This window comes from Amblyomma americanum, chromosome 2 (genome assembly GCF_052857255.1).
Source record: "Amblyomma americanum isolate KBUSLIRL-KWMA chromosome 2, ASM5285725v1, whole genome shotgun sequence".
Classification (NCBI taxonomy): Eukaryota; Metazoa; Arthropoda; class Arachnida; order Ixodida; family Ixodidae; genus Amblyomma; species Amblyomma americanum.
In genome coordinates, this window is record NC_135498.1 from 50,356,323 (window position 1) to 50,369,877 (window position 13,555).

The window sequence follows — 13,555 nt, forward strand, 5'->3', positions numbered from 1 at the left end:
ATGTTGGCAACCAACGAGATATTTTGTCAAATCGGTCAGGCTTTGTCTGTTCGATATTTGATATGTGAATCGTGCTCTATCTAAGAGGTACCTTGATGGCGAGCATCAATCACCCCGAAGAGCGCATTTTTGCGCATTTAATGGATTAAATGCCTTGCAGAAACTTTTTTTCGCATTGTACCGGGCAAACAGCAAAATTTTGGTATCGTTCCTCATTGTTTGAACCTAATCCCTGACTAATCGCCCAAATGTGTTGAATTCTCCCGCGCTTTCGCTGTCGTGACACTGTTAGTAGCATTTGTTGCATATGAAGCATGTTGTGCGTCACAGTAATCTTTGAATCATTTGAATGAGGAGCTTCGCACCTGTGTCGCATCCCACAAAGTTTGATGTGCTGAAGAAATCAGCTAGCAGGAAACCGTCCGATATGTAGCTACCTCGTTCAGCACAATGTCAATTCCGTATAATTAAAAAGGCTTCCGGCTGTCTTGGAGCAGGGATTGCCCACATAAAAGTGATTTTAAGTTTATTTCAGCCCAAACAATCTGATTGTTTCTTGTGACCTTTCCAACATATGAAAAATATAAATCGATTAGTTGGCTCGAGAAGCGTTTTTATAAAGCGTAGTGGCGATGGGGCTCTTGCAGTTATGTAAGCTGAAACTACAGTTTGTTTATCGCTCGATCGCAACCTGTCTGAAGGCAAACAGTTTATAGATGAATTCTCGCAGACAAACCGCATTCATCACTTGCTGCCCAGATAGAAGAAGCGTGAACTAATGGCAGCTTGAACATAGGTCACCGTCAGTGAGCTCCCTCGTCAATGTGTCTGCCGCTGATGTGCAGGTGCCTGCCAGAACGCAGAATCCGAAAAAAGAAGAAAAAGAGCCGAATTTCTTCACTGCCTATAAAGGCGCGGCATGACTGTTATGGTTGCACTGTGCATATGTGATGCAGGGAAGTATACAACACGCCTTTATTCCATGGCTTGCGTGCCTGCTTGGGCAGTTGTCAAGAAATTAACCTTTTTCTTTACTTCCGTCCGTCGAAAACTTTTGCAGGCGCCTTTACTTAGCTTGGGCAAATCCTCAAATCATTTCGTGCGGGAGCTTTGTGTGAGAAAGGTTGCCTGCGCGAAGGCAGCCATTCAGGTCAGGTTTCACATCCAGCAATCCCAAACAAACCACGTCTCTTTGAGCTAGCACGTCTTTAAACTTGACTGAGCGCTATTTGCCGCATTGTTAGCCATTTTTTTCGCAGTACCACTGACACCGCGTGATAATACTGCTGTCCTCTTTTATTTTTTTTCTTACCTTCGTCAGAAAGATGCCTCCTTTTTCATACTTGCGATTTCTTATTTCGAAATCTACTTCCTCGTTCTCAATACAAAAACTCGAAGTTGGTGGTCGATCGGCGAGATCAAACTCGTGTCAGCCGAAGCAAGGTATGAGGTTGCAGATGGCCTGCAGCTACTTTCCTAGTAACATGCGCAAGGAAGCTGATTCTCTGGAGATTTATGGGTGCAGTATGTTTCCTGATGCAGACGTTAACATGTCTCCAGATCCATTACGCGCACCGTACGCGGCTCTAAGCCATTCTCGAAGAACCGCAGTGAATTCACTGATGTCTCTTTTTTTTTTTCAGCGCACGAACCAAATAATACTGTGGTAAGCCCAGAGCAAGCATCGGTTAAATTATATAAAAAGTTCAATATCGAGAAAACATAAATGGCACTTAAAATGCTTACAATGAAAACAATGTACTTATATATTCACGGCCAGACTCTAAGACAGAGAATCGCGTCGCTGAAGCGATATCTTCAATGTCACGCTGAGTTCATCTCCTCTTTAGCGTTTAAGTTATGCATGCGCTCCTGTGAAAATCGCGTTGAATTGACATACACAGCACCACAGAACTCGAGCTACTGGTGATAATTGTCCATTATTCCTATAATTTTCGAGGAATGAGTTAAAACCAGGCATTTCCTTCCACTACGACCATCAAGAGCAGAGAAAAAAAATTCCGAAGAGCTTATATAGATCAAACAACGTCGCACAGCAGCAGTAACATTTGGAATATAGGGTCAAACTGTATCAAGAGACCGTAAACTTTAAGAAAAGGAATGTCCCAACCTCAGCGAAAAATCCTCTAACACTTATCGTCGTTGAAGCATGGATAACACTTCGTAACATATGGCCGCAGCGGAACCACATTACAACAAATAACGCATCCTTACTGGTCACCAGTTTGACGCGGCAAATGCCCCATTCCTAATGGTTACGAGATGATAACGTGATCGCGTTGTGGTGACTTGATTGAGTTTGTTGTTGCGGCATATTACCGTCTCTTACAATGACCACTGTGCTGACGTCGTAAACTTCGCATAAACTTACACACATATGAAGGAAGCGAACAGTCGCCGAAACCAAAGAGCATAGAAAAATATTTCTATTTTTTAGGTATTTTTAATTTTGACGTAGATGAATGGAACATTCATTGCGTAGTGCGCTGTGAATGTAATAAATCATAAACTGAGAAGAAAAATTGTACTTTCCGCGAAGACGACGGCAGTAATCTATAAAAGGCATTACAACGTGACTGGCCCATAAAAAGAAGCACACGAACGTAACCTGTTCGCAAAAAAGAGCATTTAAAAATTGCGCATATGCACGAACGTGGAACAAGCACGATTGAGAAGGCATATAATTGCGAGGTACTCTTGACGACATGGTTGCAAAGTTTGCGGAAGTAAAAAATTTACGAAATGCCCATAATGCTCAATATTTTTGCACGTTCACAGTGTCATGACCAACCTTTATCAAACTGGCAAAGATTATGGCAGCATCTGGCGTCTGTATTTTTTACGCGGCTTTAAAGGCTTTTCAATAAATTTGTGACTCAGAAGTGAACAGAAGACACGCATACACCGCGCCCAGCTTTATATCTTAACATGTTTTAGATTTGGTGGGGTAAGCCGCGTGCTGATGCATGGCACGTGAGTGGGACTATTTCAGCAAGAAAAAAGATTTTGCATGGAATGTTATAATTTTTCTCCTGCTGACAATAAATACGTTAAAGAAAAGTTGAAGAGAAAGACTGACAGCGTAACCATTTTTTTTCGGTAAAGCAAAGTATACGATTCTTTCCTTTTCTGAAGGCCACGGCTTAAAAAGCGCAAAAAATTTGTATTGAATTTTATCCCGCAACTTTGTGGGAAGTAGCGTGTATTTGTACTTCATTTTCTGCGACTAGAGTGAACAACGAGTTTTTTTTTTTCGACGGAAGCAAGCTTTGTCCTACAGGTAACTATGCTGTACTATATATCACTACATTACACAAATCGAACTCCCTTGCTTACGGAGATCGAAGATAAAACTTCGCAGTAGAAGCTTAATTGGTACATACAAATGTCGGCACTAAGGGCTGTAAGAGTTACTGCATATGCGTTACTACATATGCGTGCTTCTCAAGCTCTGCTCATAACTCGAAAAGCAGAAAGCTGACAACTCCAGTAAGGAGCTATCATTGCCAGCACTAGTCGACCTAAGGCTGAAGCCAGCCACCAAACTGCCTCTCAATCTCCCGGGCCACAGCAAGGCACAGCCGGTCGTTGCCCCTCTTCGCCACGACTTGGACACCAATGGGCAGTCCTTCCTTCGACTTCATGATAGGACAGGCAGTCGCGGGCATCTTGAAGATGTTGAACAGGGCTGTCATGCTCGGCGAGTCGCTGAAGAACAAGTCTTGACCGTGGTAGGGCGCCGTACTCGTGGCCACCGGCAAGATGAGCACACCGTCCTCTCCCAGGGATTCTTCAAGGCGATCGCGGATTCTGTCCACGGAAGCAAGATAAGCTTCGGCTTCCTGTCTTGACGAGAACCGGAACAGCTTCATTCTGGACACGAACAGCGCTGGCAGGGTGTGCCGACCGACGCCCAGCAGGGTGCGCACGAGCTCGGCGAACGCGTTCAAACCGCCGGGTCTGAAGTGTTCGGCCAGGGGTACGGGCGCTACGGCCGCATTCGTCTTTAACCACGTGATGAAGGCGTATTGAAGCCCTGCCACGTGCAGGCGGCGAACTTCCATGCCATGTGCTTCTCTGAGGCGCGACACGACCTACAAAAACGAAAGCGCTAAACATTTTCACGTGCCTCAGAGATACATGATTTACAGTTTGCGTTTCATGTCTTTGTGTTCTCAAATACCTCGAGGTTTTTCACCGGCTCAGTGCTCGTCCCTTTCTCGGTCAAAAGCTGCACTTAGTCTTTGTGGTCCCCTTCACTATAGTTCTTAGCGCCCCGATTTTCAGTTTCTTTTTTCGTTCTAAGGATGTATAGCTTGACAGCACACCTTGGGTTTAATTAAATTCAAACAATAACGAACTTCGGACATAAATCTAACCGTGATCTAAGAAGGAACTTAAAGGGCACCTTTATCAGGCTTAAAGAACTCGCAGCTTTTAAGGAAGAGCGCCCTATATATGCGTGCCTGCCTTGTTGACCACAATGTCAACGCTTACGTAAGATGATGGCGGCCAGGTCGGCGACATTCGTTTCGCCAGTGTGACTTCACAAGCAAGTGTTTGTCGATAACAGCGACAACTTGATGAAGACTGTACAGACGGAATCAATATGAAGGTAATACGCCGCCGGCCTAAAAAGTCCTTTACCACAGTTCATATTTCGAAGAAGACCGAAGCAAACCCAGTAGCATATCTGGCCCCTTCCGTCCTGTATACTTCACCGCCACTCTGTTTGGAGAGTGAAGAATCATCATATGAGAAAATATTTATTGGTGTTGGTCGGCCGGGACGAAAGCGATACCTTCATATTGACACTGACTGTAGATACTTAGGGCTATAGCTACCCACAAGCTCATATCGCGTTACCAGCTCAATGCCTGTACACGTTACTAGCAATTCGGTGCAAACGCTTCTATAGTTTCCCTGGCTGCCACCATGTGTCGCATGCCTCTCAACATTCACAAATAAAGCGTTGACGTCATTCTTGACGTCAGAATGGAATAGAAGATTGAGCGGGTGCAGAAGAGAACGTGATATATACCAGTCCCGGCGGCACTTCCTGGGCACTGTTCCGAATTCCTATAGGGTGTATGCACAAATGGCGGCGGCGCGGTGCATTGTGGGTGAGCGTCCTCTTTACAGCCGTCCTCTTTACAAACGGTAAGGATACTTATAGGCCGTCACTTACGAGCAATTATCACACACGTGCGTGTATCGGCGCAGCATGTTGCCATACCTACCGCGGCGACTGTAGTGGGCGTCTGCTAAGGAGTACTACAAGATGGCCGCTCACCCACAATGCACCGCGCCGCAGCCTTTCGTGCATACAGCCTATAGTAACGCTTGCGCAGAGAAATGCACTGACCTTCTTGACAACCCGGCGAACTTCGGCAGTGACGCGACTGAAGCAGTGGCTTCCTTCGGTTTCCGTGAAGTACACCCTGACTGCCTTCAGGTCTACCTGCGCAGGCAACACGCCCACTTGGAGGCGCTTGGCTTTTCTCACTTCACACCACTTTCCACGGGGCCAAAGAGCGCCCGCACCGTAAGAGCACACGTCACACGGTCACGCGCGTGTCAAGCGACCATTCCTGTGGCGCCTGGATCTCAGTGGCGAGCCACTGCACAAAAGGGCACTCAATATGCACGCCTTCGAATGACGTGCACACCTTCCCGCGAGGCTGCGGGCGCTCTTCTGCCGGGCAGTTGCAGTTTAACGATCCCGAAGAGCGACAAATTTGCATTGCAGTGCCTGAATGGAATCGCGGTGTTGGAAGTCTAAACTGATGTGGCCATGTAACTGAAAGCCAGATTCACATCTCTAACTGTATACATTGAGGCTATTAAATTTGATTCACTGCAGTGCGAGATATAATTTGGCTTCTTGTTAAAAACTCATTTTGGAAGTCTAAAAATTGATATGATATAAAAAGTAATATGTAACTGAAAGTCAGCTCCTAATCTTTAACTACAATGAGGCGCCAACATCAAGAGTTAAAAGTTCTATTTGATTCTAGTCACTGTGGAAGAATGGACAATTAGGCTAGTTTGTATAGGTTCGTATTGGGTCGAACAGCGCAAACGGACGAAAGGCAGAAAAGGAACGCGGACACGCAGACGAGAGCTCCTCTTTCTGTTCTTTCTCTGTATTTGGCCCGTTTGCGCTGTTACACCCCAAAACGAAGATTTTGGTCAAGGAGTTTACACTATAACACGCATCGCTTGTTACCTGACATCCGCCGCTACTGAAAGCATGATGTCAGATAAACCGTCGTTGTGGCACGAAAACCATACTTTTAAAGTGCTATAATTTTTTTTTTCTGAAACGCTTGCTAGAGTGCCAAGGGCCTTCTCTTCTCACGTTGGGGTTGGCCATTCTCCGCTTTATCTCTTTCTCACGGAATTTCTACGGGAGTTAGGTACACACCTGCTCATCTAACTTGAGCCGATGGGCTGCACCTCCTGCAAGAATTTTGAGAAGCAGTGCGAGGTCTTCCGAAAACCTCGCAAGGGGGCCCACGCAGAAGCGTTCGCCCAAGGTTTGTGCGACGTCTGGAAACAGGCCGCCGTTTGGCACCACTCCTGTGGGTGGAGTTGGGAATTGCCGCGACTTACAAACCACGAATACATTGGTGTGTGGAACTGCGGCATGTACTACAAAAAAATAGATCAATTTGCATTGGCCGATAAAAAGATGTCGACGTACGCAGACAAAAAAGCTTATGCGAAGGCATTTTGAGTTGTGAACAGCAGATATGCGCAAAAGAGACCAAAAACAGCATACTTCCGAGGGAATAACAAGACTGTTACGCAAAATCTACGCAAAGAAAAAACAATTACATATACTACAGCAAGGAAAATGTAAGCAATCTATCCAATCTATTACACTGATGTATGCAACTAAAACAGACACAACAGTTGTTCCTAACACAGAGACTAATGAATTAAAGGCGTGCATTATAGTACAGCTTCTACTGGCCATAACTGACTTGTTTATTTTAGGTAAGTAGCAGCTATTGCTTGCCAGCGTTTGTAATTATGGTTTTGGATGCCTTGAATTTGCAAGTGTTAATAGGTAGACTAGGCGTTTTAATAGGCAGACTGCCTACTTTGATTCCCAGTTCCTGCCGTCGTGTTCATGCCACTATGTAGCTTTGAAAACGGAATCACGCTCCTTCTAAAGCATAGGCAATGTGTGCATTAGTACTCTACATTGACGACGTATCACGCTTCTGAGTTACGTGTTTTGTCTTGCCCTGAGAAAGGCTTTAGCACCGCACTGCACGGGTTTGGGGTTGTGTCGTTCCACCATGCATCCTGAAATGCTCGGTCAAACTTGTGTTTTGAAATTAAACTTCTGGACACTACATTTGTGTGGGACACCCTGTATATAGTATAACAAAAGCCCCTCAAGGAATTAAGTGTGACGCCAGTCTTAGAAGGCTACCGCCCGCCTCCTTCCCTGCGCATTGCATAAGCGTTCTACGCTCCCATTGGCCGACCACCGTCACGTGTTTTCGCGCTCTTTTTTCTTGTTTCTTTTTTCTTCCCCCGCGGTGCCAAACATCGCAAGCGACGCTTGCAGGCACGAATAAGATACAATACTACACGTAACGCGGTCACCGCAGAGAGCGTACGCTAGTTCAGCACCGCATAGGAGGAGCCACGGTCGAAAAGGGATGGAATCAGAGGCGACGCAGGAGGAGGAGAGAGGAGATGGCGTCACTTTCATATCCAGGGTCTTTATGTACAACTGCGTTTCTAGGGCCTTGAATGCGCGTGGACGGGCCCGATTGGACTAGCAGAAGGATTTGTGGCACAAGTTGAAGCACAGTGCGCCAAAACACGGAAAGGCGTTAAGGAACAGACATGTGACAAAGACCACTCTCAAGACATCCCCGGCATTTACCAGCTGTGGGCTTGTGGCCGAAGATCCCGCAGAAGGAGGCCGGAATTCGCACACTCCCAGCGACGTCCGTTCCCAGCCCCATCAGCGAGCCCGCTGATGCCAGAAGACTGCATTCGCCACCTGCATTGTTCACCATTTGTTAATGAGGCTTGTCAGATAATCATCTATTAGAGAGGGGAAACGAAGGTGTTAAGTGTCATGTCTTCGCTCTATGCCGTGTTTTGAAACCAGGTGCATGAAGCCGTGCTTGAAGAGGAAATTATTCAAAGTTAAGACGGACAGGAAGGAGGCATGCACAAGAATGGACTAGCTTTACTGAAATACTGCGCTTACCCGCCCTGTTCCCCCGGCAAGGCTGGCCGGTCATGTCCATCTAGAGCAACTAACAGCAACAATAAAGATGACAATGATAGTCCGGAAAAACTATGATCTGTATATACAAAGCCATGCGTGCATCCTGTCCGTCATATATATTTGACTCCCTCATCAAACATGCAACAAATGCCATAGATCTTGTGGGGACCTGCCCTGCAGCCCCCTGTGATTGCTTTCCCGCGAGGCACCGTGCAGCAGCAGTCTCACCCCGAGGATGAACGCATTCCCTTGTCAGTTACATTAACTGGCAAGAGAGGGCGCCAGCATCGTTGCGGGGGAGACTTCCAAAGCCCGCGCGCGGGAGAGGGGGCTTCGGCTGGGATCGTCGGCGCGGGCGGACGTGTCGCTCGCGGCTCCGCTCTTCGCCGGCGGGGCGAGGAAGCGACGGGGAGACAGGCTCCCGTACTCGTCCCGTCCGGCCTTCGGAGTATATATCCCTAGCCCTAGCGCGGGCGAACATTCGCTCGGAACCTTGCTGGTGAATCGGACGACCTCTATTCATTAGCGTACCTTGTTGCTAGCTGGCGTTATTGTTTCTGTAGCAATAAATGCCTGTTTGTGTCAGCCAATGTGTCGTTCCTTTGTTCCCCCAGAGCAAGGCCCGCCGTGGTCGGCGAGCGCTCGGTAGCGTACGCGATCACGGGGTGGGGTCCGGGCGGCTTTGAACCGTGTCAGCCGCGATTGAGTGGGGAGAACGTACTTATCTCCCCAATTCAAACCCCACAATCTCGACCATTCTGCATGAAACGAGCCCTGCAGCTGATAGCAGGACGCGTTTTATGATTATTTAAATGCTGCACGCGTAATAAAATAGAGCACGTTTAATGTACACTTTTCGCGGTGCTCGAACTGCCATTGCGTGGAAGCCCTTCACGTGCAAGTATCCGCAGGCTCTTTCGCGTGGTAGAGATAGCTGTGCGCAGGCTTAGTAGTGGGGGCCACTGAATGCGCATCTGGATTATGGCTCACCGCTGCTTCCCCCGGGCACACGGCGTGTGTCGTGCGGGTTGCACGTCCGGCCGTCCACAAGGTTGTGGGCGTCTCCCCACATGCACATCTCGGGCACGTTGGTCAGCACCAGCGGGATGGCTCCGGCCTCTCTCAGCAGCGCCACTGAGGGGGCGTCTTCCTCGGCACGTCGCCCGTGCCACACCAGCGAGCCGGCATCGTGGCGCATCCCTGGAGGCGTGACAAGGACAGAGAAATGAAGGGGCTCGTTGGGATATACGTACGAAAGAAGCCAACAGCGAGGTATGTTGCGGGGCTAGTTGGTTTTTGTCCGACATCACGGAATCACAGTGCTTGTTGACGAGGACACAACTCAGTTGTGTGTATTTGTGTGTGTGTGTGTGTGTGTGTGTGTGTGTGTGTGTGTGTGTGTGTGTGTGTGTGTGTGTGTGTGTGTGTGTGTGTGTGTGTGTGTGTGTGTGTGTGTGTGTGTGTGTGTGTGTGTGTGTGTGTGTGTGTGTGCGCGCGCGTGTGCGTGTGCGTGTGTCCTCGTCTGCAAGCGCTGTGATTTCGTCAAGCCCCACAGTAGATGTAAGCCGTGAGGCGCTGCTGAACTTTCCTAAGGTTAACCTGCACGTAACGTTACTACCGTCGAAAGTAGACGGCGAAAAAGCCATCGCCGTATCTCAGTTGGCAGAGTTCTCGGCTCGCAACATGCGGAGGTCATGGGTTCGGACCCCATTGGCGTAATGTCGTTATTTTTTTCCCTTCATTAAAATTAGCTCTTACTCGTGATTTCTAATCTGCCTCGTGTAATCAGAAGTATTTTAAGTAAATAGTCACATTCTTTCGTGCTTTCTTTATTTCAAGGACGGTTTATTTCTTTTGTGCATCTTATATGCTTGAGGTGGAAATTTTAAACTTACTCATTATTGCCTATAGGGGCCGATGCGGGGCTGCAACTGAAATGTATCTGCACGCGAGACAGAGCGAAAGAAAAAAAAAAATCGTTCCTTCGCTGAAGCGCACTCCGGAAGATTGCAGCCGTTTTACAGTTACTATTCTCTCTTTTCAGACGCGGGAGTAAAATTGCCATCCTTTCTTTTTATTTTCCTATCAGAGAGGGGAAACTTGCTGGCCCTATTGCGAATGTACACCTCCTTCGCTATGCATATTCGGTGTCAGCGAGAGCGCCGTGCTCACCTGGTGGCTCCAAAGTTAAAATCTTCCATTACGCACAACAGTTTCGGCTTCCGCAAGAATTTTTAAGGGAGGTTAAGGATTGCTTTTGAGCCTACTTCACACTATACGTTTCGTTTTCTTCGGGGCAACTGCAGGATCACACCTTTTACTGCGATGCTGTTTTTGACGCTAAACGGCAGTCCCAGCAGCGGCTTCTTCTGGCTGAGCTGGTACGCACTGGTGTCACCAGAGGACACCAGCTGGTCGGCTTCCTCGGCCTCCCTGAGCGCTTCTTCAAAGCGCTCCTCCACTGCAGCGTTGATGACGGGCTGCACCTGGCGGATGCGCCTGATATACGCCGAAACCAGCTGAACACTTTTGACCTGTAAGAAATAAAAGGAGATGTGGCGGGTCAGCGCTCTGTCATGTGCGACAGCATCTGGAAGGGGAAAGGGGCAGCCTTTGGCCACCGAGCCCACACGGGGCCTGTTCTGCTTGCATGTATATATAATGAGGGCTTGATGGGGAAGTTTCTACAGCGCCACTGTCTTTGGTATTGTTTCTGCTGGCCGTTTGCCGTACGGTGTCATTACAGGCATCATACCTCCGCCCTTCTTTCCCGCTCTCCGTCGTCACATCCCCCCCCCCCCCCCCGTCCCCACTATCGAATAACTCAACACGAAGTTTTTGCCCTCACAACAGGTTTTTTTGTAGTTTTTGGCCACGAGCTCGAACCAACCACAGAAATTTTTGTAGCAGCAAGAAAGATTGTAGTAATGCGCAATCTCTTGTCGCAACGACCTAACTACAGAAAAGTACTACAGTAGTACAGAAAAATTCTTCGATACTAGCGAAAAAGCTGCCGTTACAATAAAATGACAAAGCGTTTTGTCGTATTTTGGGCACGATCATTTAGTCTTTTTTTTTCTACTGGCGCCCTCGATTTTGAGGCTTACAAGCGCGTACGTCCTCGGCTCTAGGAATTCCGGACCGCGCTGTCAATCGTTCCGTCGTGGAAGGTCTGTGAAGACCTGTAGATCTGCAATGAATTTTACAGGCTTATTTCAGTCTTAAAATATTGCGATAATGAGAGCCGAGGGTTGAGAGCGACAAGGCACTGAGAGAGCAGGATGAACGGTCAAAACTGTGTTCCGGCCCACGCGGTGTTCTAGACCACGAACCTTTTTCAGGCGTCGCAAAAGAACTCGGCGCTCTTGGCGTTCGGCTGCGTATCCCAAGGTCGCGGGTTCGATCCCGGCCACATAGGCGGTGTTTCGATGGAAGTGAAATACAAAAAGCTCGTGTGATGCGCGGACTCACCCCATGTTAAACAAATGGTGTAAATTAATCCGGAGCCCTCCACTACGGCGTCCCTCATAGCCTTAGTGGCTTCGGGAACCCCACAGTCCACAACCATCATTTCGTCGGAATACTTTTTAACGCTGGAATATGCCTTATATATACGTCGGTATGTTCTCTTTCCATTAACAGCACATTTCGTGTTCGCCAATTTTTGCCCATCCGTCCGTCCGTCCAGAAGAATTGGTCTAAATTTGCCAGTCAATGTGAAATAGAGGCCGTCTTCCCCCTACACTAAAGGGACAGGCAGGGGGTACCAACATGTATAATAATAATAATAATAATAATAATAATAATAATAATAATAATAATAATAATAATAATAATAATAATAATAATAATAATAATAATAATAATAATAATAATAATAATAATAAAAATAATAATAATAATAATAATAATAATAATAATAATAATAATAATAATAATTGGTTTTGGGGAAAGGAAATGGCGTAGTATCTGTCTCATATATCGTTGGACACCTGAACCGCGCCGTAAGGGAAGGGACAAAGGATGGAGTGAAAGAAGAAAGGAAGAGAGAGGTGCCGTAGTGGAGGGCTTCGGAATAATTTCGACCACCTGGGGATCTTTAACGTGCACTACCGTTTCAATTTTCCGTCTTTGCTCGAGCCTTTAGGAAGATTGGAATCACCTTGCTTCCGACATTGTTTTCGTTTATGATAACACCTGATTCAAATGTGATTGAGCTAACACTGTATAATTAAGAGTTACCGGGCGTTAGCATGCTTTGTTTGTTATTTTCAATTGTGCTCTAATGCTTTGTCCCCCTGCTCCCCTCTGTAATGCTTCGGTCCTGAGGGTAAATAAATGAATAAACTGCGCCGAAGGTCGTGTCCTGAACAGTTTCATCGAAACAAAATTTCAGCTGAGCGTAGTCAACGATTATTTCAACCCAATTACGTGTACGCGTCAAGTATTTATATTTTATAGTACAGTGATCGACGGTCATGTGGGAAGCACCGGTGCATACCACATGCCGACGTCATCCCAGTAAGAGAGAGCTGTGCAGAAGCGCGTGTATCGGAACGTGAGCTCACCTCGCCTTCTCTGATGGCGGCAGCAAGGGATGCAGCTGACCGCAGGAGAAGGTCATCTTTTGCCGGTGGCAATGGCTGAGGCGTTCTCCACACGAACCACACGTGGAAGAAAAGCCTTGCGGCGTTGCACCACAAGTACACGACCAGCTCCACCAGCACCGCCGCCCATTTCTCGGCGAACGGAGGCATCCTCCTGTTCCTCCTGGTAGCGGCTGTTATGCTCACTCGAGGTCAGCCTTCCTAGTGCTTGTGGAAGCAAGAGTTTGCGGTGACATAGAAATTAGTACCTCCCCATACTTCAAGAGTCAGTTATAGGCGTAATAACATCGCATGAAAACTTAGAATGACAGTTCCCCCCCCCCCCCTCCCCTGTTCCGAGGTTCCTGCTCTTATTTCTTTTTTACTTAGACCGACACAATTACAAGTTCAGCAATAATCAGCATTGAGGTATGAAGCAAATTTACAAAAAATAAACGTGGCTCCCAGTATTTGGCCGAATTTCCGACAAAAATTATAAGTACGCAATAAACGACTTTTTTTTCCCACGTTTGGCTGTGAATTGCAGACATTAGCGGTCCAAGTAAAAACACCAGAAATCATTAGTTTGGTAGTAGTGTTTGTGAGCTTTGAATCCAGAGGATATTACAGGAAGAATTCGTTTTAAGGAAAATATTTTTAAATTTCAGCCGAAATTACACTGCCC

At 47.1% G+C, this 13,555-nt stretch overlaps 1 protein-coding gene across 1 annotated transcript; it reads right to left on the minus strand.

The window, feature by feature from the left end:
- Nucleotides 1-3,206: 3,206 nt before the first annotated feature.
- Nucleotides 3,207-13,090, minus strand: LOC144118553 (fatty-acid amide hydrolase 2-A-like). The gene is made up of 7 exons (XM_077651462.1): nucleotides 12,853-13,090; nucleotides 10,599-10,818; nucleotides 9,275-9,484; nucleotides 7,931-8,050; nucleotides 6,449-6,603; nucleotides 5,387-5,482; nucleotides 3,207-4,115 (listed from the first exon to the last, which is right to left on the minus strand). The coding sequence occupies exons 1-7, from the start codon at nucleotides 13,039-13,041 to the stop codon at nucleotides 3,543-3,545; spliced, it is 1,563 nt and encodes a 520-aa protein (XP_077507588.1). The 5' UTR covers nucleotides 13,042-13,090; the 3' UTR covers nucleotides 3,207-3,542.
- Between the last annotated feature and the right edge of the window lie 465 nt (nucleotides 13,091-13,555).

Excerpts from the sequence above, each read along its gene's own strand:
- LOC144118553 (XM_077651462.1), bottom strand. The coding sequence starts at position 13,041 with ATGCCTCCGTTCGCCGAGAAATGGGCGGCGGTGCTGGTGGAGCTGGTC. Across the intron at positions 10,819-12,852 it reads CCGCCATCAGAGAAGGCGAG|GTCAAAAGTGTTCAGCTGGT; the intron begins GTGAGCTCACGT and ends TATTTCTTACAG. Across the intron at positions 9,485-10,598 it reads AAACAGCATCGCAGTAAAAG|GGATGCGCCACGATGCCGGC; the intron begins GTGTGATCCTGC and ends TCACGCCTCCAG.